Source organism: Indicator indicator, chromosome 30, assembly GCF_027791375.1.
Source record: "Indicator indicator isolate 239-I01 chromosome 30, UM_Iind_1.1, whole genome shotgun sequence".
In the NCBI taxonomy this organism is placed as follows: Eukaryota; Metazoa; Chordata; class Aves; order Piciformes; family Indicatoridae; genus Indicator; species Indicator indicator.
Window position 1 is genome coordinate 4048355 of NC_072039.1, and position 25332 is coordinate 4073686.

At 45.3% G+C, this 25332-nt stretch overlaps 1 protein-coding gene across 1 annotated transcript; it reads right to left on the reverse strand.

The window, feature by feature from the left end:
* Positions 1–674: 674 nt before the first annotated feature.
* Positions 675–19714, reverse strand: AKAP10 (A-kinase anchoring protein 10). The gene is made up of 15 exons (XM_054394249.1): positions 19693–19714; positions 15710–15757; positions 13308–13490; positions 12460–13014; positions 10963–11061; positions 9928–10012; positions 9465–9588; positions 8449–8585; positions 6928–7072; positions 6017–6190; positions 4292–4401; positions 3160–3242; positions 2525–2577; positions 1823–1918; positions 675–757 (listed from the first exon to the last, which is right to left on the reverse strand). The coding sequence occupies exons 1-15, from the start codon at positions 19712–19714 to the stop codon at positions 752–754; spliced, it is 1920 nt and encodes a 639-aa protein (XP_054250224.1). The 3' UTR covers positions 675–751.
* Between the last annotated feature and the right edge of the window lie 5618 nt (positions 19715–25332).

Sequence of the window (25332 nt, forward strand, 5' to 3'; positions counted from 1 at the left end):
TCGAAACATGGGCTGTGTTTGGAGCAGAGGGCTGTATGAGTGCAAGATCAGCTTTCATGTCTGCTCTGTGGTGGAAGCAGGGGATTTGTGTGTGCAGGTGTGAGAGCTTGAGGAGGAAGAGTTACACTGTCCAGGCTTCACTCCAGATCATTCTGTGCTGCCTTCAAAGTTAATGGAGTTATGAAGTAAAATACATTTATCTTACAGTTGAATATGCATCTATTTCAAGTAAGGAAACCCAAAACTTAGAACTTTGTAGGTCATTCACTGCCAATGAATTAAACTATTTCAGGTTCACTTCTCCAATGGCCAACATTGGGGACATGCCCCAAGGCCTTTCCAATTACGTGTTTAAAAATCACAAGTAGCACTAGAAACTACAGCAAAACCTTTCCCCTCTCTCGTGGCTTGTGTCCCCTTCCAGATATTTTGCTTAAAAGTCTTTTTGAGACAGGGTCAAGTATTTGTGAAGTCGATCACAGTTCCTCAGTGACCTTCCTAAGCTGTGTCCTCGCCTCTTTCAAAGCCATCATCACTGTAAATGCCACATGCAACAGGAAGTGTTTCTTGAGGCTCTGCAGTGGAGGTACAGGATTGCTTCTTTTAATGCTTCCTTCCAAATGAGGGAGATTTCAGCAGCTGGAGTAACAGTGCTTTGTTTTTATTGGCTGTGTTCAAGAATCCACCAAAAGGGAAAGTTCACTCATTCTCGAAGCTGAAAACTGCATTCCCTCTTCTGGTGTTTCTAAAATCATAGCTGGAAAAGGAAAAGCAGGGTTAGAGTTCACTCTAAAGCATACAAAGCACTCACTCCACAGGAAGACATTCTGTGTTTGAAACCATTGAGGCCAGGTATGCTTACAAGCTTGGGGCAGGAAAAAAAACTCTCATCCCACCACACAACTCAGCCTTCTGATTACTGCAATCCCACTTGCTGCATTGAATCCAGAGCATCTGCAGCACTTGGTATTTCTAAATACTGTGCTGAGTGACCTTTTTATCTAACCAGGCTGGAATATCATTTGCAGGCAAGCTATGAAGTGAAGCCATTATACAAGTCATTTAAATATAACTGCTCTATTAAAATGAAAACAGTCAGATAGTGAAACTATGGATCCGTGAAACTATGGATCCATCTGTTTGGGTCTAATGACTGGGCTTTGGCACATGCCTACCTTCAGTAATTAAAAATAGTCCCAATTCAGTTTTAAGGAAGGCAGATGCTCAAGTACTGGACATGACCTTGGTTAGCTGCGGCCTTCATTATCTCACAAAATCTAACCATTGCATCAGAACTGGGTTTTATTTTGTATCCAAAGAACATGTGGACTTGTGTGGTGTTCAGGCACTTTGCTCCTGCACAACTCTGAACCTGAGGACTGTGTCTTTGGGAAAGTGCAGGCAGAGCACTGCAGAAATGAGTGTGCCCAACACTGCTGAGCTCTGCTGACAGCCTCAACAGATAAACTCAGAATTCACTGACAGGACGCTGCAGGCGTGAACTCAAACGAGGAATTATAGCACTGAGCCTGCCACATAAATCAGCCTTTTATCTAATAAAATAGTTTGTAGAGACTTGAAATGAACAAAGACGATTTTCCTGCTGGCACAGGAGAGCCACTTCAGGTGGCTTAGGAACTTCCTACATCATCAGACGTAGGCTGAAAACACTTCCAACCTTTGTTTCTTCCTATCATGCTGTGCCAGTTTGAAGATTTACCAGCGTGGGTTTCAGCTGCACCAGGAAGGCAAGTGAGAGCTCTGCTCCTCCCACAGTCTGGCTGAAGTCAGCTGAAGACAGGCAGCCTTTCCACCCCCTTACCTTCGTAGCCTTCTCCGAAGGCTGTTCACATTGCGCCTGCTGCATGACATCATTGACTATCATCTTTGCTATCCTCCAAGCCATCTCTTCTTGAGCCTGTCATGGAAAAACATCCCAGAATACACATAGCTTCAAGTTCTTCAAATACAACACAGTCCTCTCAGCACAATTCACATGCTCAACCTCGGGAGACACAGCTAACCTTTACAACTTAGTGACCTGCAGTAAATGGATCCTCCCCTGATGGAAACACAACCAGGTTACAAGTACAGCATTAACTGTAGTTATGGGTTGGTGCAACTTCCAACAGACTTAGTGAAGGCTTTAGACTAATCTGTTGGGGACCTGTTCGATCCCCTTTGAGGGGAAAAAAATGCAGCCTGTAATCCCTGTACAGGGGTCACTTGACAGTAAAACAAAAGAACTCCACTCTCTATTGTGGATACATCTTGTAAGACCATAATAAGTAAACCCTTGACTGCAAGCACACAGTTAACCATCACGAGTTAAACTAGCAAGCACTGGCAAAAATCAGACCAGTTTCACACATGCATGCAAACCCAATTATATTTAGCACACAGTCTGACAACTCTTGCTGCTGCGTCAGAGATAACTCAGAGAAACAGGCAGCATTAGGAACTTCCAACACTTTAATTCCTTCATCTACACTGTAAAGTCACAAGGACATAAAAGAGAACATACCTCATCCGTGTTTCCTTGAACCCATTTCTTCATTGCTTGTGAAAACATGGACCCTAGAGATAAAAACCCAGCAAACAAGATATATTAGCAAACTCTGTAGCATACCTCCAGAAAAGCAAAGTCCTCCCACCCTTCTGAAGGGTTTGCACTGCTGGCATTAGAGAACACAGAAGAGGGGCAGGAAAGACAAGGGATCACGTGGAGCCATGGTTCAGTAGACACAGCCTGAACCATTCCTCTTTACCAGAGCTGAAAAGCAGCACTAACAGCAGATCCCAAACTGGGTGGGAAGAGTGTGGAGAGCTGGAATTTTTTCATCCTGAGATCAAATCTTTGAGGGTTTGCTCATCAGCTCAGCTGCTAACGGCTTTCATCCCTGCCAGGTTCCATCGACAGCTCTGACTCCCACAGGCTGCTCATACTCTCAGGAGTCCAGCTGGACCAGAAAAGCAGAATTTGGATAGGAAACTGGGCCAGAGATGGGTTTTGCCTCAGTACAGGAGAGCCCCTAAGCATCTCTACTTGGCTTGAGACAGATCTGGAAAGAATCAAGAATCCTACTTATCTCAACTGCAGTAAGGCAAGAGAGCAGCTCTGCAAATGTTCAGAGAATGGGGAGAAAGAGGAAAGCAAACCTTTGGATTTTTTGACATCGGGCTCTGGTTCAGATTCTCTGATAAACTGTCCCAGGTCACTGACTCGTCCAAATGTCATCTTCCTGAAGAGAGGAGGAGGACAAGAAGCATACACATTTCCAAGAGAACTTTGGCATTATGGAGAGCTACCAGTCAGGAAAACAAAAAAGCCCCAATACAGACTCTAGCATCAGAGGTCTGGCATTTTACCAATTACCACCTCTGCCACCTATACTGGATCCACTGGGAAAAATCTCCCACTCTTCTCATGTATCTGAATTCAAAGTGTATCAGAACAGTTGTTCTAGAAAGCAGCAGCAGGGAAATGCTTCAATGACTCAATCATGTGATAAGCAGCAGGCAGAGCTAGGAAGTGCTCTGCACTATGAGAAATACATAGAATGGTCTGGGTTGGAAGGGACCTCCAAAGGTCATCTAGTCCAACCCCCTCTCCAGTCAGCAGGAGCATCCTCAACTAGATCAGGTTACCCAGAGCCCTGTCAAGCCTCACCTTGAGTATCTCCAGAGATGAGGCCTCAACTACCTCCCTGGGCAACCTGTTCCAAGTGTTCCACTACCCTCATGGTAAAGAACTTATCACTGGGGAGAAAGCAGGTTACAGTAACTAAAGGCCAGGAGATTGGTATGCAAATGGATAAGCAAGGTAGAGAAACAAAGAACTCCTGTGCAAGATCTATACAGAAGAACCTTATCACAAAGAGCAACTTAGAAAACAGAAGAGCTGTGCAATCTGCTAAAGAAATGAAGTAAAAGCTGTTCTCTACCATGGGGGTAGAGACAAATCAAAGTTGCACATTACAGTACCAAAGGCATCTGAGCTTAGTCTTTTTTGCTCCAACCCCAAATAAGCACTACTCAGCTGTGTTTTGCAGTCAAGGAGGAATAATAACTAAAGACAAAAACCAATTGGAAATATTCATCTGGCTGCGATTCTGGTCAGAGAAACACTCACTATGACATTGGTGTTAAATCACACTGCTGAAATAAATTTACTTTCAAATATTTAGACATTTACTAAGATTGTAACATCTTGTAGAAATGCAAGCTCTGGGTGCAGGGAGGACACAAAAAACAGAACAGAGGTGAAACATGTAACTAGAATGAGCCTTACCCTGCATATGTTCGTTGATACAAAGATTCTGGATCCAGACTTGCAGCATCTACAATTATTGCTTCATCAAAATTTTTCAGGATTTTAACATTAGCCTTTTTGACATTGGTCTACAAATAAAAATTCTAAGTATTAGTGTCTAATGCAGACAACTAAGAGCTGCTTAACAAAACTGCCATTTTAGTGCTTTTACACTTAAATAAACCTCCATAAAGTCTCTAAGCAAGCATAAAAGATTAGAGGAGATCTAGACAGAGATCAACTCCTAACTCATTATGACATTGTTTTTAAAGAGAGGATGTGAAGGTTATGTGAACAGAACCACAGACACACTGTACAGGTCAGCACATGTAGGTGTAGGGCTGCTGCCTACGTGCTATCAGTGGGGCAGATCTTTGTGAGTACAATACACTGAGCTACCTCTGAAGCTGCAGCAGCTTCACTCATCCCTCTAGTGCTTGGTAAGCAATTCCCAAACACATTATTCTTCCACCATACACAGAGAACAAACATTTATCTTTTGGCCTGGAGTATTTATATAAGATTATGAAAAAAAGCCAAGGAAAGATTAGAGCACCAGCAGGGAGAGCAGAAATGCACAGCAATCCATCAGTGTCTTAACAGCAAACAGAAACATTTACAGCAGCTGCCTTGCAAACTCCCTTCCTGCTGCTCTGCCTCAGAGCTGTTCTTTATGCAAAACTATGCAGAGAACCAGGGACTCTCCTCTTCAGCTAAGCAGGAATGCACACCACCAAATGCAGCACTTTGTTGCCTACCATGTCCAAGAACGCCAATTACCAGCAGTGTCTCCTGCTCAGACTACCAAGCAGCAGAATGTTTCCCAAGCACAGGTTTTATTCCCCAATTTGCAAGTAGTGGGGAAACAGTCACTGCTCACAAATTAGGAGGTTTAAAATATGACAAGCATGTAGTACAGCTTCCAGGTTGCTAGAAACACAGCACATCAACAACGTTGGCCTAGATACTGGATGTGAAACACAAAAGGTTGAAACATCTCTGATGTTACTGGGATGGTTTCAGAGTGCAACGAGCTCCACTGCCTGTTTCTGAGGCTCGGCCCACACAGGAACACAGCCCCTAGAAGGTGGCAGCAGGAAAGGTCATTTTGGCCGTTTTCCAGACAGGACTAGCTAGCTTGAGGACAAGAGCAGGGAAAAGCCTGCTGAGACAAACTAGGAACACCACCTAGCCAGACATTAAGTGCCACTGCTCTATGTGTGAGTGGAGAGATGCCTTTAACCCCAGAACTGAGGAGGCTCTTCAGGACAGAAGATGTGGCACAGGTAATAGAACTGAGCAAACAAAACCTGTGTATTCAGATTTAACTTCTATAGGATGTTCCCATGTGTCAGTTTCCCCAGGAGCTATAACTGTTGCATTGATAACAAAAAAATTCTAATAAAAAGCATTCTTAAATGTTATGGCTCCATGAAGCAGGCCCCATTAACAGCTTAACAAGAGTGTAACTGTGGTGCAAAGAACTCAAAGGCATTAAGTCAAACTCAACAGATACCTTTCCATGGCTGCACCTAGCAGCAGGTAGACTAAATGTGTCCTAACATGGCACAGCCTTTCATGTTAAAGTGGAATGGGAAGCTTCAGACTAGGGAGATGTTTTCTTACAGGGTATGAACTTTGATACTGACACAGAAGAGTTTTTGCAGCATCTCCTCTAACGGGACCAAACCACAAAACTCCTACCTGGGAGGCAGAGCCATCTGGGGCCCCTATAGAATCACTATCAGGAGAGCTTCCGTGGCCATGAATACTCAGTGCAATATTCCCTCCTGGAAATTCATCTCCTCGTACTGAATGGATGAGATCATTCAAGTACTTGTAGTAAAGGTTGCTGGACAAGAAACCAGGTAGGAAAACCTAAGAGAAAGAAGAAAGGGTCCTTAATCAAGGTTGGTCTGCACAAACAGTATAGATTGTTTGCAGCACACAAGTGACACACAGACATCCCAGTCCTTGTGCAGGTGGTACACAAGTGTCCACACATGGAATTACTATGGATTAGCAATTGCATTGCTTTAGATTTGAATCCTACTGTGAAAGGAACAAAGATAATTGTGCAGTAACCAAAGCCTCCAGTTACAAATGTAAGTTGAAATATTTCCCCTCCCCAGAAAAGTCTGACAACCCAGCAGGCTTACTTTGCTAAGTTCCTTTGCTATGCTGCTCCACACCCATCTGCAGCTCAGACTCCAATCAGGTTATCCAGCTATCCTAGAGCTACGCTAACAGCCACACCACCAGTCTAGACTGGAAAAACTACTGCTGCTAGGAGGAAGGAAAAATCTCTGATGATGTATAATAAGCTGTTGATAGCAATTCACATGGGAGGAAATTCTGTTTCTTCCATTAAAATGCAACAACCCCTCAAGATACATTTCACAGAGAATCCACAGCAGCCAGTGGGTGGTAGCTTTTCAAATCAGGCTGGGAAAACAGTCTGGCAGAATTTACTAAAGCTGTTCAATTATCCAGGTAAAGAGGAAGTCAGTACAAGAACAGGACAACTCAGAGGTGCTGAGGGGAATGCCTGACACACTGGGGAGCCTCCACATCCCTCCCTAGCTGCCAAAGGCTTTCTGCAGAAGGCAGCTCACCGTCTCCATGGTGGTCCACGCCTGCCGTAAGGGAGTGGTGAAGCAGTTTGGAAGGGGTCCACCTTCCCTGCAGATGTTGGATTCAATCTCTAACCTCACTGCGTCGTCAAACCCCAGCGGATGCGTGGCTTGAAGAGAGAAATACCTGCGGCAGGGGAGAGGGGAAGAGGACAACACAAAAGGATTGGCAAAGCTTTGCAGGCACATAGCACCAGCCCTTTCTACCGAAAGCGATCACCGACGCTGCAGCCACTAGATGGCGCTGGCCTCCAAAATGCATTCTACAACTGAGCTTCAACTGCAGGGAGAGAAAAGCCTCAGCTCACAGAAAGAGGTTTTGATAAAGCCTTGCCTCGAAGACACAGACGAAGAAACAGAGCATCGAGTGAAAACAATTTAAAGACATAGCCTAAAACTACCACAATACTAATGAGCAGAATCTCACAGACCAGCTTTGTGGCAGGAACAGAGGAGGAAACACCCAGAACTCTGAGGCAGCATTTGCTCTGCTAAAGGCACCACTGGAAACTGAGTGTGTGGATGGAGTGGGGGGTGACAGTGAATTAGAATCACAGAGTTGTTTCAGCTGGAAAAGGCCTTTAAGATCATCAAGTCCAACTGTTGCCTAACTCTGCCAAGGCTGGTGTTAAATGAGGCCCCTCAGCACCACATCTCTGCCTCTTTGAAATACCTCCAGGGACAGGGATTCAACCACTTCCCTAGGGAGCCTGGTTCCAGTGTTTGAGAAACCTTTCAATGGAGAAGTTTCTTCTAATATCCAACCTAAACCTCTGGTGGTGCAACTTGAGGCCATTTCCTCTTGCCCTATCACTTGTTACTAGGGAGCAAAGACCAACACTGATTCCTCTCCAAATATGATTTCCTGCTAGAGTAATAACAAGCTTCTGACACTGAGCCTCACACTTCAAACTTTCTCTGGAAGCAGTTTTGGTATCTCTCCTCCAGTTGCTTTACTGCTAAGGTGAAGCACAAAATAAAGGAAGAAGTTACATTCCTGAGGCTGAGAGGGAAGTCTCGTATTGAAGGGGATCCAGTCACTTCCTAAGGGAAAGGAAACAATTTTGGAACACTAAGAATAAGCATCATTTATGTGCTGTGTGGTAACAATTCCTCCAGTCTACTTCAAATGGAAACCACTTTAAACTTCAGGTTCTTCTCCAGTGATGCATCTAATAGGTTTAAATCCTTTACATTTCCAAATGGCAATGGAACAGCTTTGATGCTTCATGACCAGACATTAACTCAAACAATCCAGCCCTGAAAATTCTGAATTGTGGTTAAGAATGGAACCCTACAAGAGTTTTCTCCTCATGTAAAGACAAGTTTTTAAAGTTCTTGTGTGCACCCACTTAATAAACCTTAATCAAACACTTTCAGCATGACAGTGCAAGACTGAACAGTTACGGTTTGAAAATGAAAAGTTCCTTCTACACAGTGCAATGCAGAAACTACAAGCACAAAATTAGAGCTTCAAAGCAAATAATTGTGGAAGTCCCTCACTTGTCATATAAAATCATGGCATCATTCTGTGCTTCTTGCCCATCATACTGGCCTTTCTTGGCAGCAAGTTGTGACTGGAAGTTATCTGCTGCCAACCAGAACTGCAATACGTTAACTGCATCTTCCTTCTCCATGTACTGGAAGGGAAACAGAAATAAAAAAAAAAAGAAATTAAAGAAAAGTTAGCAAGAAATTTTTAATAAGCACAGACAAATCTGCTTCTCTTTCCCATGTAAAATAAGAAACATACTTCATGTGTCAATGATGCAAATACTGTCATCAGGGCATACAGATATTCTGGATTTTCAGATACAGTGATGCAGACATAAGAAAAAAGAAAAAGAACAAAGAGCTTGTGACATTTCTTCTCTGTACTGAATTTCACATCTAGCTTCCAAGCAACTCTTTATTTATACCACACAAAAAAAAAAAAAAAAAAAAAGGAAACTACTTCCATGCTATGCTTATCTTACACTGAACTCAGCATATTGCCTCAGCTTGTAGTTTCAAACTACATCGGCTGTTCAGATTATCAGGACAAGTATTTTATCATTAAGAGATGATTCCCTAAAGGTAGAGGACCTTACAACTCTAAAACTGAAAAAAACAAACAAAAAAAAACAGCCCAAAAAACCCCCACATTTAATCTACCACATCCCAGCCTGCTATTACCCCTATCTGAAGCTAGTGAATTGTTATCTGTAGGAATGTTTAAAGCTTTCAAAGTCACTATTTTCACAAGATTAAGATGACTTCTACAAAGCAAAGAGACACTGAGAAGCACTGAGATGTGTGAATGCTCATTTTACAATAAGAGTTTGAACATCTGAAAGAGATATGCACAAGCAAGAAATTGTTGAATGCATTTTCTCCCAGAGACAGATACACCTCATCCTCTTTATTCTATATGAGGTCTCTTTACAAGAGCCATCAGGGGATAAAGAGTTTTTCCTATTTGATAAAAAGGAATAAAAACAAACAAACAAACAAACCCAAACCCAAACCCTAACACTCACCTCAGAGAAATAGAACAGGGCTGATTCACAGAAAAGTATGTCAGCCAGATAAACAGTCCCACTAGTCAGCACCTCAATCTGGTATTTACAGAAATGGTGACTTCGCAAAAATTCACTAAAGTGCCTGCACACAGAGGAACAATCAGTCATTGAGGGTCAACAGCATTCAAGGCACTGTATGAACCAGTCAGTTCTTGCCCCAGAACACTTATGGTTTTAGTTGGGTAAAAGCAAAACAAGCAAGGCATGGGGCAGGTCTCCAAATGACACAGGGAAAACAGAATGTGGTAACAGCAGGCACATACAACTTCAGCTAGAATGGGTTTGGAGGAAGAGATCTGAGCAGTTTCCAACACAGAAGACTGCACAGAGAAGCAATTTTATGGTTAAGCCTCCAGAAGCATTTCACACCTTCTGCAGAAGGACAATAGATACAAGAAGCTAAACCATTCCATCAACTTACTCTTGTTCCATTGCATTAAACACTATTGACTGTGCTGTAACAAAACAGTTTGGATCCACTTGTCCATCTTCCCCACAGATCTTTGCTGCAAAGAGAGAGCAGGTTAATTTTAACGCACATTTGGCTGCTTGAGCTGAAAGACAGGAGTATGGGTGGTTAATGAAAAATTGCAATTCAAATCCAGCAGAATCAGCTGGGGTTCTGACTGCATAAAAAGAGCTCTTAAATCACTGCAGAATGCTGAAGAGCAATATTACAGCTAAAATATTTGACTGACTCAGCTGTGGAGTCTCTCCATAACTACCAGGAGTTCTTTCACTAATTTTAAGCAAAGTTTCTGAAAGTTCTTAGAACAAATCATAGAATCACAAAATGGTTTAGGTTGGAAGGCACCTCTAGAGGACCCAACACTTTCTCATGTGTGCCCCTTTCCAAAGGGAACAATGATTTTGTCTTCTAGATGGAGATACTGAGACACAAGGCAACTTAACTGCTCCTCAGGTCAGGTAATGAAGAGCACCAAAAATCACAGAATGGTTTGGGTTGGAAGAGACCTTTCAAGGTCATTTAGTGCAAACCCTCTCCTCTTCAGTCAGCAGGGACAGCTGCAACTAGATCAGGTTGCTCAGAGCCCTGAACACCCTGACCTGGAATGTTTCCACCACCTCTCTGGGCAACCTGAGCCAGTGCCTCACCACCCTCAATATAAAAAATGTCTTCCTTCTCTCTAGTCTAAATCTCCCTCTTTCAGCTTAAAACCATCACCCCTTGTCCCGTCACAACAGGCCCTGCTAAACAGTCAGCCCCCAACTTGCTTATAGGCTCCTTTAAGTACTGAAAGGCTGCAGTCAGGTCTTCCCAGAGCCTTCTGGGGACAGTGCACAGCACTACTAAAATGTCAGATCCACTGATACTTGGAATGGGATCTACTATCAACTGACTTTAAAATCTGTAAAAATAAGTGTGTGGTATTAAAGATAAATTTTTACAGGGAAGGAGGAAGCTCTGAAACAAGTAGGCAGCAGACATTCTTACCAACTATGTCATTTCTCATTGCTTCTGTAATAGGAATTGGTTTAGCAGCATCTGGAGAAATATATTTGGTAAAAGTACTAACTGCATCCCGTTCTATACCTACAAGGAAGAAACAGAGAATCAGACTTTGAATTCCTTGGCACAGGTCTTAAAGTGAGGAGCGAGTAACAAATGCTTGCTGGTCAGAAAAGCAAGTGTCTAACCATCAGTGACAAGTTTCCTTCCTAGGAAGCTTTCAGTCCAGTGCTTTGCTACTGATGAGCTACAGTGTTACCTCTAGGTCACAATAAGCCCAGCATGGACAAGTGAGATGGAACAAACCAACCTAGATCTGAACTCCTACCACCAAACAAGAGAGCACCTTCTTCCTCACCTGCACACCTGAGTCCCACAAGTGATGCTGCTCTGGCAAGAACTGCAGTGAAGTTCCCAATTATTTCTAGCTCTTTTCACAGAGCACGTAAAACACATCACAAAGGAATTACAAGAACAAACAAAAATAAAACAGGATGCCTCAGAAAAACGTGCATGCTTCACACCCCATCTATTGAGAGGTAAGACGCTGCTCTAAGAAGAGATGAAAAAAAAAAAACCTCAGACTTCTCAGATTTGTCAAAAACGAGCTAAAAAGAATTTGTAAGTACTAGAAGTCAGAAAGCAGTGTTGCTCTTCATGACTGAAGAACCATTGTGTTTGTTTAAGCTACTTTGGGGCTGGGGTTATGTATTGTAGAGCTACATGGTAACAAAGAGCAAGAGAAAAGGATGCAAGACAAGGAAACAGCTGGGCAAAAAAAGGAACCAAGATGAAGAAAGGAGTTGTTTCCTTCTTGTCTGGAACTTGCACAGATGAGAGAAGACTGAGCAGATGAAAGCAGAGAAACAGGTCACTGTGCATGTAGCTATCAAAGGTAAATATTTTAATTATGTCCTTGCTTCCAGTAGCCTCTGAGGAGGTAGAAGCCAAACAAGAACAAATCAGTTACAAGGGGAGGTGACGATCTATCAAGTCCAAGAACAAAGACAGTGTGGCCCACACGATCTCTACAGGTCACTTGTAACCATTGCCTATGTCATTGTATGTGATACAGGGTGGGATGTTAATTGTCAATTCTCAGCCTCATCACCCAAATTTTCTGCAATTCTTCTAAGCTGGGATGGGTGAGGGAAGAAAAGGACATTGCAGTGCCCACCTTCATCTCTTAAAGGTTACAGGTGTAAGGACACAAGCAACCTAAGCTTATTAGAGTTCATGATGATTCTGAAGTCTCTTCAGCAGCACATTTAAACCACCAGACAGTCAAACAACACAGAGCTGGAACTAGCCACTCTCTTACACAGTAAGTTAACATTCCCAACACACAACATGATTTTCTTCCTCACAGCATCACTTCACCCTCAAAAGAAGTGAGGCAGCTCACTGTACACAGCAAGCAGCAGCTGGTAGGTTCCCTGTCTCCCTACCTGTTTAAAGAGAGGGAACATTTGGGGCACTTACTTTTCATGAGTTTTCCTGACAAGTCTTTTAGTGCAGTGGAGGGGCTGTTCTTATTTGATACTGTAGGCCTGGAAGATTCTTGCTGATCAGCTGGAACAGAATGAGTCCCTGTCTCAGATTCTGTTAGACAAAGCACACTGGAACTATGGCTCTCCTGACCCGAGAGCAGGTGGTTCTGGCTGGTGCTAGTTCTGTCCTTCTTGTCAGCAGCCACTGGCCTGGTCCTCAGCAGATGGACTGTGCCAGAATCCTCCAGTCTCTCCTGCAGCAATCCAGGAGGAGAAGATGATGCAATTTCCTGCTGTTTTGAGGGTGACACTGGCTCTGCCAAGGAGCTCTGCTTGACTGTGTTCAGGCTGTGTGCTCTTATACGGGACCATGTTGTCGAGTGGAAGCTTTCAGCCTCTAACCAGAACTTAACCAAGTGTTCCATTCTGCGCAGTTCCATAAACTGGATAAAGTAAGGGAGGGCCACACTGTCCTGCAGGACTTGTTCCAGGGTCTTTGAAAGGCTTGATTTGGTCTCTTCAGCCTGGTAATTCAGACACGATCTGCCTAAAGATAAAGGGAATGACACCACACTGCACTTCAGACATGGGGACTCCAAACAAAAACATCCTGCAACACAGCTGCTGAGGAGAATACTCCAACATAATGGCAGTACAAGAAGTAAAGAGACCTCTTCTCCCAAACAAGTGTACTGTCCCCCTTCACAACCCCCCAAAGGAGACTGTTGTAACAGCCCTTAGATTGTCTGACTACCTAATCTCCTTGCCTGAAGGCCAAAGGAGGGTGAGCACAGCAGAATACAGAGAAATGATGTGATTGCAGAGCTGATGAAGCCTTACCTAGGTCTCCAAAATGAGCAGCTTCCATGTGACTTGGCTGCTTCTTAAGGGCAGCTGTCCGACTGCTAGAAAAGGAGTCCATGTTGGCAGAGATGGCATTAATTGCCACATGGCTTGGTCCTGCAGCCTCCAGCAAGGCATGATTCCTAGTGCTTCTCTGAGGGGAATGTACTGGTACTGGAGCTGGAATCAAGACAGCAATGATTAAAAGACAAGGATCCCTAGACCTCTTTAAGTAGCCAAAGCTAAGCACCCCAAGACATGCCAAAGAGTTTGCAAGAGTCAGATGTATTAAAAACTTCCACTGGGTGTCATCTTTGGCCAAAGGTCCAATGAAGACCCCAGAAATAAAGCAGTTTTATTACAGCAAGAGCAAATTCACTTCCAACAGATCGGTGGTAGCCACACATCTCTTTTCTTTTCCTCAGCTAATCAAAAATCTCCAAGTCCAAGTTTACACATAAAATACTGCTCCTGAGTCTTCCTGCTTCCTTGATAACTGCTATCATAATGGCTTCATACTCTGGCAACAAATTAGGTTGGTTGTAACGTTCCTGCCAGGCCACTTCTATATCTCTATCAGAACTAAAAATGTTACCAAACCCTCAGCTACAAAGCTATGTGTAAGCTTTAACAAGCAGAGTTTTCAAAAATATTTGTATTTAGGAAAAAGAAGTAATAAGGAAATGCTTCTGAGAAAACCCAGGTTATAAGCCCTGACCTCACAGCTGTCTCTCTGTGAGCCCAAAGAGAACAAAGAAAAACTTCCTCAGACAGAACTCTGCCAGTGAAAATGCATCAACTCATTGTTAACTGATGAGAAAAGCTGACAAAACCCCCAAACCAACAAGCTTATAGCAGTCTCAAAAGCTCTCAGGAAACAGCATTGATTAGGATGTCATGCAAGGACACCTTACACCTCTGACTCAAAAATAAAGCAAGTCAGATGACACAATCTCAGCACACTGCTTCCTAATGATGGATCTCATCAAGGTGTCAAGCAACTTGGTTTCAATGACTTTAATGCTGCATAACTTTACTTTTACTCAGTTTTATGACACGATGGCAGAAGTGGATCATTTCACACTGGCACATCACAGTAACAGCAGTAATGGTATAGAGGAGCTCAAGTGTTTAAGCTGAGGCAAAGTCTTTCTGAAGTGTAGTGTTTGGTACCACGACACCCCTTAGCACTTCCTACAAAGCTCTGTGTTTAAGAGCAGCAATGATGGAGAACACATTTCAAAGCAGGATGGCAGTTGCTTGACTGATGGCAGTAACTGGGGAACATTTGGAGGGGGCTGCTTGTGTAGAACCAGAGTCAGGCTCCTCACGACGGCTTAGGCTTTTGTAAATTGAATTCCATTTTCTACTACCAACACTTGTTCTGCTTAATCTAAGGATCAAGCACTTGCTCCAAATTCTCCAGAGAGCTCTCCATGGCTAACCTAACATCACACAGGATAGCTGCTTGCCCAACTGGAAGGATACTCTCTGTTTACAGCAGCTCCCAAACTGTAATACAATATACTTTCAAATTTATTTTTATTTACAGGGTATCCACACTGTAGCCTTTTCCTAGTCAACTCCTTCAGCCAGTCATCAGAAACTGCACCTGCATTGAAATCATAAGGTGTGCTATGAAATGGATGCAAGTGACTGTTTCCTGTATTTGATTTGAAAGCCCACCAAGCAGAAAAAAGCCTTTCATTTTCCCTTGATGTTCAGATAAGGCATTAACAAGTACAGAAACAGGATTTTGTCTGAGGATATAAAAGCAACAGATCAGATTCACACAAATTACCACATCCCCTTTTAGTACTGCAATGAAACCTGACAAGATAAATAATCTTGTTTTCCCATGCTTTAGAAACTTCTCAATATTTTTCTCTTCTAACAGATTTAGCAGCCAGATTTCTGTGTCATGTGGAGCAGCATTAGGACACTATTCCTTCCGACCAAGATTGAGTTCTTCAGCCTCACCACCACCATCAGTCAAAGTTAAAGCAGCCAAGACAGCCTCTTTTGAAAATGAGACACAGTTCAGCTGCATTTTCCAAACTGTGAAGCACACAACATGGAAGCAAGAAACTTCAGAAGCCAATTTGTTGCAGATGAGCAATAACCACTGTGAGGTGACTGAATTGCACCATGACTTTGAATTAAAGATCACGTCTGACATAACTGAATAACCTCCTGCACTCACAGATTCAGCAAGATGGCCAGGAAAGAAAAGTCACTATAAATACTCAGAAACAGAATTAAGGTTTGGGTTTGTTGGGTCTTTAATGCACAGGTCACATCTGCAGTCAGTCATAAGGAAACCACCCCACTGGTTCAGCTCAAAATGGCAGATGATGGTAGAAATCTGAATTTACAGCCAAAATAAGTATTGACCTTACTTTTAATTGCTTTCACGTCTGTGTTCTTTTCTTGTTCTCTGCCTTTCACTGTAAAATAGAAAGGAAAAACGTTAATGTTATTTTGGGTGACTAAGGGAATTTGGTAGAGAATGGACATAAAACTCCCAACTCCAGGGAGTATCAGGGGCAGAGGTAAACTACCACTCTTTTCAAGCTCTCTTCTTTAAATCTGCACATCTAGGAGCTGACAGAGGCTCTCAAAGCTTTTGTGCTGGTTTATTTACAAAAGTAAAACTTTATCACCTGTGAATGAAGTTTAGTGAAACACAGTGTGTTAAGACAGACAAATGCTGTCTGCATGATTAAAGCCAGGCTACATCCAAGGTGACTTTAATAAGCCACATTAACTGGGAAGAATGGGAGAGATATTTTAAGTGTAGGGCATTGGCAGATGGCCTCTATCAGCAGGAATCACACAGCTAAAACCAACATCTCCTTGTATTACAGGAAGAGCAGCACCCCACACACAGCCCAAGGGACGTACAGAGAACCAGCTCCACCTAGCCAGAGCCAGCCCTGGACCCCCTCAATCACAATGGATACCACAGAAACGTTCTGGAAACACACTGCAAATAGGTAATTCTCTCTCAGGTAACATTGTTTAACTATCATCATACCTGTGGCAAGCAGCTGGGAGGAGAAGAGTTTAAAAAGTTGTGATGGAAAAGGGATTTTTTTAAACATTAAAAGGAAGTGAGGAGATCCATTTGAAACACACAAACAAAAAGATGAGCAGTACACAGACAGGGTGGTAGGAGAAACAAATGAAGTGGGGTTACTGAAGAACATGATCTACCAGAGGGACCTTCTCTGGCTGCTCCAGGCTGGGATTATTACTACAAATTTAGGTCATCTTTGAACACCGATTGTGGAGTCCTTCCAAACATAACCACAAACCATAACCCAGCACCATCATTTACATCACAAAACACCAGCAGATTACACAAAACCCCAACCTCACCTACTCTAATCTAAGCATTTTAAGTATTTTAAAGAGGAACTTCAGTCTCTGGTTACATAATTGCCCTGCCCAGCAGCAGCTGCAGCACTGCTGTGCTGCCAGCCCTCACTGCAAGGAGCATCAATGCTGCAGGGCTGTGAACTGGCAACTCAGCATTTAAGGATTCAGTTTGCAGCTTGCACATTCCCCTCTCTGACACAGGGGTTTGAGCCTCCGTTAAAAAGAGATGGATTCTTCTAAACCTGAACTCTCACAGCCAGATGCAGCCATGAGCAGTGAGAATAAGCAGATTTTACATAACTGGGGGTGTGGAGATATGCAGGAAGAAAAGCCACTGAAAAAAATCTGCATGTCTGAAGTAACTCAGAGGTAAACAGGGACAAAGCAACCTCTTCACAGCACTATGAATCTTTATCTCCTCAAAACAATTCCAACAGTTGGAATTCCTAACTATCAGCAATGATTCCTGAGTTTCCACAGAAGAATCCACCATAAGCCTATTTTCAATTTAAATACATCCTTTCCTTCTTGCCAACTACTGAGTTCCTCTCTAATTACCTACTTAGTGCTAGCAATAGAAACTCCTGGTGCATGTTTCCAACCTTTTCATACTTCTGTCCCTTCAGCTTCAAGCAGAGCAACAAAAAATAATAATAAAAGAAATGAAATAATTAACAGACGAGGACAAAAAAGCGCCCAAATTTTAGAGCCAAGTTTCACTACAGGAATTTACTTTCACTTCCCTCATAAAAAGGGATGTCTGTGTGAAGGCAGAGAGAGAACTGCAGAACACGAGAGGAGTGGAGTGAGAGGTTGTGGGAACCTCCAGCAGCAAACCCCCATTCACAAAGGGAAAAAGAACAAACTGATGCAAGCTGACCACTTGAGCCCAGAATTTTAATTCACATGATGGAAACACAGAAGAATGAACTAAATTGTTTGCTGGTTTTGTGCACAAAACCCACTACAAAACCTCAGAGGTCGGCCAAGTAGTAGGACTGTGCATGTTCTTTCCAAGATATCCTCAGTGCTTGAACCCAGAGTCTGGCTGTGACAATTTCATAACCTGCCCTCAAGCACCCAGCTGCTGGTTCAAGTCCTCCACTGTCATTTCTTCACCTATTATCCACTCTTCACCTTCTAGACCTTCATCACTCTTCACCTTCTAGACCTTCATTTTAAGGCCCATGATTTCACTATTCCTTTTGATTTTTCTACATGTCAGTAGTTTCACGATCCTGGTGATTTAATTTTTAAGTGGTGTTTAGTTGTACCCAGCAGCTCAACCCAAGAACACTTTTAGACAGTTTTGGGTTGTGTCTAGTCTACAGTTTCATCATAAACCTTAATTTGTTGCTTTTCTCCCAGCTGCAGTTTAAGATCTTCTCTCAAAGCCGGTATCTAAACCAGGGATTATACAAAACAAGAGTATTTTATGGATCACACAGACTAAAGCTTCCTTGTCTCCTTAAGAGTGCCTCTCTTGGGCATTTACTTCTGACTCTGCTTCTCTAACCAAAGATCCTTTAATCATAGTAGCACAAACAGGTTCTCAATCAGACCTCCCTTGACATCTTCCCTGAGAAATTCTTTGCCAAAGCTCACACTGTTCCTATGATTACACATCCAGATGGAAAATCAGCTCCACAATTCTCTTCACCAGCAAAGCAGCTGAAGCTATTTTTGAGCAGTTTATAAGCAGCACGCAAGTTTTATTCTGCAGCTCGAGGTCAGCATGTAAACATCCCATAAAGAACTATGGCACTTGCAAAACCTTCAGTGGGCTTCACAAATCTTCAGCACTACTAACATGAGCAGAAGTTTAAACTCATTTCTTCCAGGACCACTGCACTAATCTCCACAAAGAATGATACTGCTGATGCTGATACTTTGGCTCAGAAAACTTACAGCAGGGTTATGTCAGGTAAGAGCTAAAGCACCTCAGAGAACATGTTCTTTCTTCTTAACTTAATGTCTTGCCTCCCGAGGTGTACATCTTGAGCTTTAGTAACTGAGCAAAGCTTCAGGAGTGCATAGCTGTCACTGCTGGGAGAGCAACAGTCGTATTGCTTGAGCTACAGCATCAGAAAAACAGAAGTGCTGTCCCAGAAGGCCCTTCCTAAAAGGTGCCACTTTCAACAAAAACCACTCAAACCACATACCCTGCAGATTGGAAGTGCTCCACACCACATTTCCTCACAAGCTGTAGCACAAGTGCCTTAAAAACACTTCACTCTCAAAGAGCATTTAAACGACATCCATTTGCACTAAAGGAATATTATAAATATTTCAAATCCTGGCTTGTGCTCCATGACATCAACAAACATCGATGGTTGGACTCGATGACCTTAGAGGTCTTTTCCAACTGAAACGATTCTGTATTACAAAATAAACTGTCAATGACTCCTTTGGCTTTTATGAAGATCTCGGTGCAATGAGGTTTAACACCCTTAGCCTATTACGGTTTTGCAGAACCATCTATATCAGCACTGTCAAAAAGTATTCTGCAAGCAGAGAGGCTCCAGAACTGCATACGGTACGAAACGTGTTACACCAGCCCCCGGTTTCAGAACTGCTAAGAGGTATTTCTCCCGGGCAGAAGAAGAAAAGCCCCGGGAGAGCGCTGCAGCTACAGCCGCTCCCCGAGCAGCTGCAGCCAGGAAAGGACGGAGGCTGCAGCCCGGCGCTCACCACCGCCCGCAGCTGGGCGTGCGTCCCGAGGGCAGCCCACACCTCGAGGTCCCGCAGCAGCGATCCCTGCACAGCCCCGGCCCCCACCCTCAGCCTCTTCCCCGAACCCTGAAGGAGGAAAAGGGCCCCGTCCCCGGGAGGTGGAAGGACTGACCGTCATTTGCGGGGAGCCCGCTCCTCACGGACCGAGAGTCCTCCCGGGGCCCGGCCGGCGTTCCCGGAGGGGCAGGGCCGGGGCCCAGCAGCCGTGCAGGGGATGAAGCTGGCAGTCGCCCCTCAGCCCCGGGCCTCCCGCCCGCCGCCCCCCTACCTTTCCGCCTGAAAAAGGACATGGTGCCGGGGTGGGGGCAAGGCGGCCGCTGGGGAGGGGGGAGCAAGGGGAGGGAAAGCACTAGGGCAGCAAACCGGGCTCCCTATGAATGAGACTCCTTCCTCCGCCCGCTGCCTCCTCTCCCTCCGCCTCTTCCTCCCGCGGAGGCGCCAGCGGCCGCCATGTTGTCAACAACCGCCCCTCTCCCTCTTCCGGGAGGCCGGCAGCCCGCCAAGCATGACGGGATGAGGCCGCTGCCCCGGCCTTAGTCAACATGGCCGCCCTAGCGTCGGCATGCAGCCAATTCGCGAGTCGGGGCGGCCATACTGGATGAGGGCAAGAGGCTCACGGGGTCCACGGTGGGAGGGGTGGACGGAGGGGAGGTCGGCCATCTTTGATCAGGGCTAGGGGCGATAGGCGGACTGAGGCCCTAGCGGCCATCTTGGATAGGGGCAGGAGGCGCTTGACGAGGTGTTTCGGGGCCGCTCCAGCAATTTGCGTACGTCCCGTGGGCGAAGGCTGACAGCCTGTCCTGAGGGCTGGTGACAGCCAGCGAAGGACAGGAGGGAGCGGTATGGCAGGGCCACCGAGAGCCAAGGTGTCATGCGAAGTACCCCAGAGACATCTGAGACCTGGGCCCAAAATGGCCCCTTTGGCCACAGGGCTGGGGCAGAGGAAATTAACAAGCCGGTAGACCCCATGTCAGTGTGCGTACCTGTGTGGGGACTTTCCAGTCTCAGTGGTGGCAGCCACAAGCTGCCCGGCCCCATCCGAGTAAGGTCCTGGTCCCTAGAGGCAAGAGACCATTCCCCGGCTGCACGAGGTGTGTGGTGCACCGGCCGATGTGTGGTGCATTCATCTGACGCCAGACGTGGCATTCCTTCACAAACTACCTGATTATTGCTGCCGTGTATCCAGAAAACCCTGCCTGGCAGCATAGCACCGGTCAGGATGTGGGGACACTGCCGGGGTGCTGGAAAGCAGAGTGTCTGATAAGTCAGTTCCATCTGCATCCTGAATCCTGCCACAAAAATCCTCTTAATTATCCTCCCGAGGCAAAACTTCTCATTTCTCAGCTACAAAGGATGTTTGTCGTTATAAAAATTGATCTCTGAAGGGCAGTAGATCATACAGACACTTTAGAAAGGCTATGATTATAAATTCTGGATTCTGTAGGAGGAAACTGTGGCATGGCACCAGAAAGCAATTCTCCCCAAATCACACAACTAGAGCCCATCTGTGCAGCGAACCTTATGACCTTCTGCCTTTGGAATTGCTGTGAATGCTGAGGGCTAGCTGCAAGCAATGAACTCCAGCAAGGGTAAGCATGGAAGAAACACAAACCATGGCCACTTTCCTGTGTCACGATGGATAGCTGCAGTGTCATCCCTCTGAGATGTAACTGTCTTGATGTTGGTATTTGAGCCACGAGAAAATGATGTAATTAATAACCATTACGTAGATTTCTGCAACAGTGTTGCAAAGCTCTTTACAAGCACTCAGTAATTAAGACTCATAAATTGCATAAAAGGTATATGGGAATCTTTCCAGGGCTGAGATGAAGCTGTCTCCTGGGGAGGATGTTGAAGCTGATCGACACCCTATAGCGACTGCCTTTCTCTTTGGATGGTACTGTGTTAACTGATGCTCTTTGAAACATTTTTGTACACGTGCCCAGAGGCTGGTTTAAGGATAATGAACTGAATTAATATATATGGGTTTTGCCTAATGAACTGAATTATTCACTTGGCACCTAGGAGGCTGCCAACAGGCTAAAATATTCAAAAGGTGAGCAATGTGAAGAATTGTTTAGGGAACACTAAATGAACATCTTCTGTCAAAAAAAGTTTGCACCCAGTCCTCTAACAAACCTGCTCAATAGCTGACAGTATGAAGAGAGCCCTGATACAACCAGTCTGATCCCCCAGCAGACTGCACATGGATTTATCTTTAGTTCCATGGAATTGTCTGTCATTAGAGGCTCTGGTTTTGCAGATCACGCTGTAGGTTTCCATTTTATGTTGGTGTTGAAGCAGAATGTGATGTATTGCATGGTCCTGGTCTGCCAGGCTGCCTAAGCTGAAGCTGGTAGCAAAGTTCCCAAGGGAATCTGTATTCTGCACCCTCTTTCCAATCTTACACACTGATGAATGTCTCCGCTGCCAGGCCCATGGATCCTGCCTGACATTGCTCCTCTGGCTGGGCCGTGACAGAAGCAGGTGTGTTTTCTAACAGGTTTATTTAGCTTTGCATATCTGCTTCAGGCAGAGGGGACCTTCTCATGCTGGGACATGCACTCTCCTGAGACTGCAGTACCAGTTGCAAAGTGACAATTGGTACCATCAGTACAGGGAGGCTGGCAGAAACCCAGCCAGCTGGCAGCGTGGCTTTTGGGGTGTGGAAATCACAGGCATCCCCCATCACACCAGAGGAGGAAGACCTTCTATATTGCAATTAATTTTCAAGCAGCAGCTCCTTTTCCAAGGAAACCCTCATCCAGCCTGTCAAAATCTTTGGGATAATTCAATTACCTTTGCATCAGATTGTAGATAATTGATGAAACCTCAAGCTACAGGTATGCTTGGCATGAATTACATTTCCTGGTATGAAATTTTCTCCCCTTTTTGGGAATGTGCAGCAGCTCCAATCCACAGTCTGTCACTCAGCCTTGGACCCTGGAGATTTGAATTGGAAACATGAATAACATCAGGTTCTGGAGTTTTTAACAGAATGTGACAGTTTAATTAACTGAGCAATCAGCTGAAATATGACTTCAGGACATAAGTTGGCCAACATCAAAGACACTGGAGGACACCTCCCTAAATTAAAATATTCAAAGGAGAAAAGAAAACCACAAAAAACAAACACCAAGCTTCACTTCCTGCAGATTTTTTCCCTCTCTATAGCTAGAAAAGTAAATAAACTTTAATGTTTGAAGAGATCTAAATGGGATGCTCTTGTTTGGACAGAATTAATAGGAGACTTTGTTGATAGCTTGGCGTCTTTGCCTCAGATAATTAACCACAGGGAGCTGCTCTGCTCAATGACAGCATTCAGAAAAACATGAATGTAACAAATCATGCTACAGGCCACTGCCATGTCTCACATCTTTGGGACAGTCTTTGAGACAGAAGCACATAACCAGCTTAAAAATCGTTTGAAACACTGTCATTAGCAATGTGGGGAAAATGCTGGACTATTATTTCAGACAAATAATTCGATGTCTTAGACTTGCAAAATAAACAATACAAACACTAACCACTAAGAATCCAAGCTGATGGGGGGCTGGGGGCAGAGGGAAAGGTGCAGCACATGCACACAATTGAGTAGGAGTACTCCAAAACCGTGACCCAGCAGCCTCAATTACAGCCTTGTGTTTGTCTCTTTCTTTTTAATGGGGAAACAAGTGGCTGCTTGCACACATGAAATTCACTGCAGACTGGGACTGTGGCTGACCTCAGTCCATTAGCCTTAATGGGGATGGGAGGTTTGCTCCTAGCTTCTCAACTGTGATGAGGCTTTCAAAGAAGGGAATTATCCTGCATCCAAGCCTGGCATAAATTAACTGATTTTATTAAAAGGTTGCAATCCCTCCTTGTCTCCTTCCACTGAGCACATGCTCAAGGAGGAAAGTATGTTTCTCCATGCCTGATGGTTGGGCACAAGTGAGGGGCAAGGGTGAATGGGTAGATTAAAGGTTAGAACTTGAAGCTTGAATTGTAGTACAGAACAAAATTGGGGTGGGGCAAAACCCCAAACCCTAAACCCTTCATTCCCAGCAAAAAGACCTGCGTTGGTGACCTGAGGGTGATGATCTCTGGGCGTCTGAGCTCTGGTGAAGGAGCACTGAGCAGGAACATGAACATGGGAAACAGAAAAGCCCTCACAGCAGCTTCTGCAGCTCTTCCCAGTCCTGGCCCTGCTGCAGGCTGTTGCTCATGGCTGTTTCTGTGGTGCTTTTGTGCCACTCTGGAATTATTCTGATTCACTGACAACAAACTGGGTCCTCCCTACCTCCAGTCTGTCCAGGTGGCATTGCCAGCACTGTCTGAGACTCACCTCAGATGACCTTTCTCCAATTCACAGAGTTTTCCCCAAATTCCTGGCCACTTCTGGTATCATACATGCCTGAATAAAACCAAGTTTTTTAAAAAAATAATTTTAGTTTTAAATAACTTTCTGTTATTTCTCCATTTATGCCTTTTTTCCCTTTTGTTTTCCTAAATGCCTCACAGTGTATGAGTGATGCAGCACAGGACAGCAGTTGGGTATTTCTGTGAACCAGGGACATCAGGGAAAGACAAGGCTGAGACTGATTTTTTTTTTCTTTTTTCCCCCCTCCAAAACTTCCCTGGAAGTTACAGGACAGGAAGCATGAACAGCGTTTTTAAATGCAAGCCAAAGACACCGAGGCCCTCCATGAAACTCCAGCACTGCCCCCAGACACAACTGCGATATTTTATCCTGGAGTTTTTGTCCAGGAATTCATCAGGAAAGTGCAAATTATTTGCCCATCGCTTCGCTTTTGAGGCAGTCCCGAGGAGCTCAGCACCCCAGCTCCTGAATGCCAGCAGTCTGTGCTCACACCAGGAGAGGGTGCCAAGCCCCCGGCTTCTGCGCTGCCAGCATCTGCAGGGATTCCACCAGAAAAGTCCGGCTCTGGCAGTCCCTGAGCCGCCTGGCTGCGAGGACTGAGGCTGAACCCCCAGCCAACGCACCCCGGATCTGAAGAGAAAGCTCTTTCCCCCCGCAAACACCTTTAACTCTGTTTCAGCAGTAAGTGCCCGCAACCCGCCCGAGGCCATTAGTGCAGAATAAATGTAATTTTGCTATATTTTAAAGAGAATCTGGGTCTTCTGGCATGCGGCTGCTTGCCGTGGGTACCACTCGGGGGACAGCTGAGCTCCTGGAGGTCCAGAAAACCCTCTGAGATCTGCCAGCAGAAGCGTGAGAGGTCAATTCGTGCGGCAAAGCGATCGGGAGGTTTAGCAGGAATAAAACCTGGCCGATCCATGAAGTTTCGGAACGTCTGTTTTTTAAAAACACTGGGAGGCGCAGCTTTTATACCTGGAGTGACCCCTGCTCCCCGGGCAGCCGCTCTGCTCCCAACACCTAGGAGAATCCTGCGGGATTCAGGGATACAGCTCATACTACCCGAGCGAGCACACCCCGAGGAAGAGATCTCCCAGGGAGGGGCCGTGGACCCGGCGCATCTCCTTGGGCCGAGGGTGCATTTCAAGCCCCCTCCCATGGTGACACTCAAGCTGCGAGAAATCCGCGCAGCCCCCACGCGTGTCCCTGCCCGCGGAAGCCGCAGCATCGCCCTTTAAAAATACAAGCACGAACGGCAGGAAGAAAACGACCCTTTAGGGGCCGCTCCGCAGAGAAAACGGCGTAACCCCCCTCCAAAACGTGTGCGCAGGTGGGGAGCGGGGGGGGAGCTGCTCCTCCGCCCCTCCCGGGACCCTCCCCGCCCGTCGCGGGTGTCGCAACCGCGCCCGGCCTCAGCCGCGCCCCGGGGGAGGAGAACCGGGGGGTTGCGGCGCGCAGGCAGCGCGCAAGCGGCGCGCAGGGGGCGCGGGCAGCGCTGCCGGCCCCGCGCCCGGCCCCGCCGGCCGCCCCGCGCTGCGGCGCCCGCCG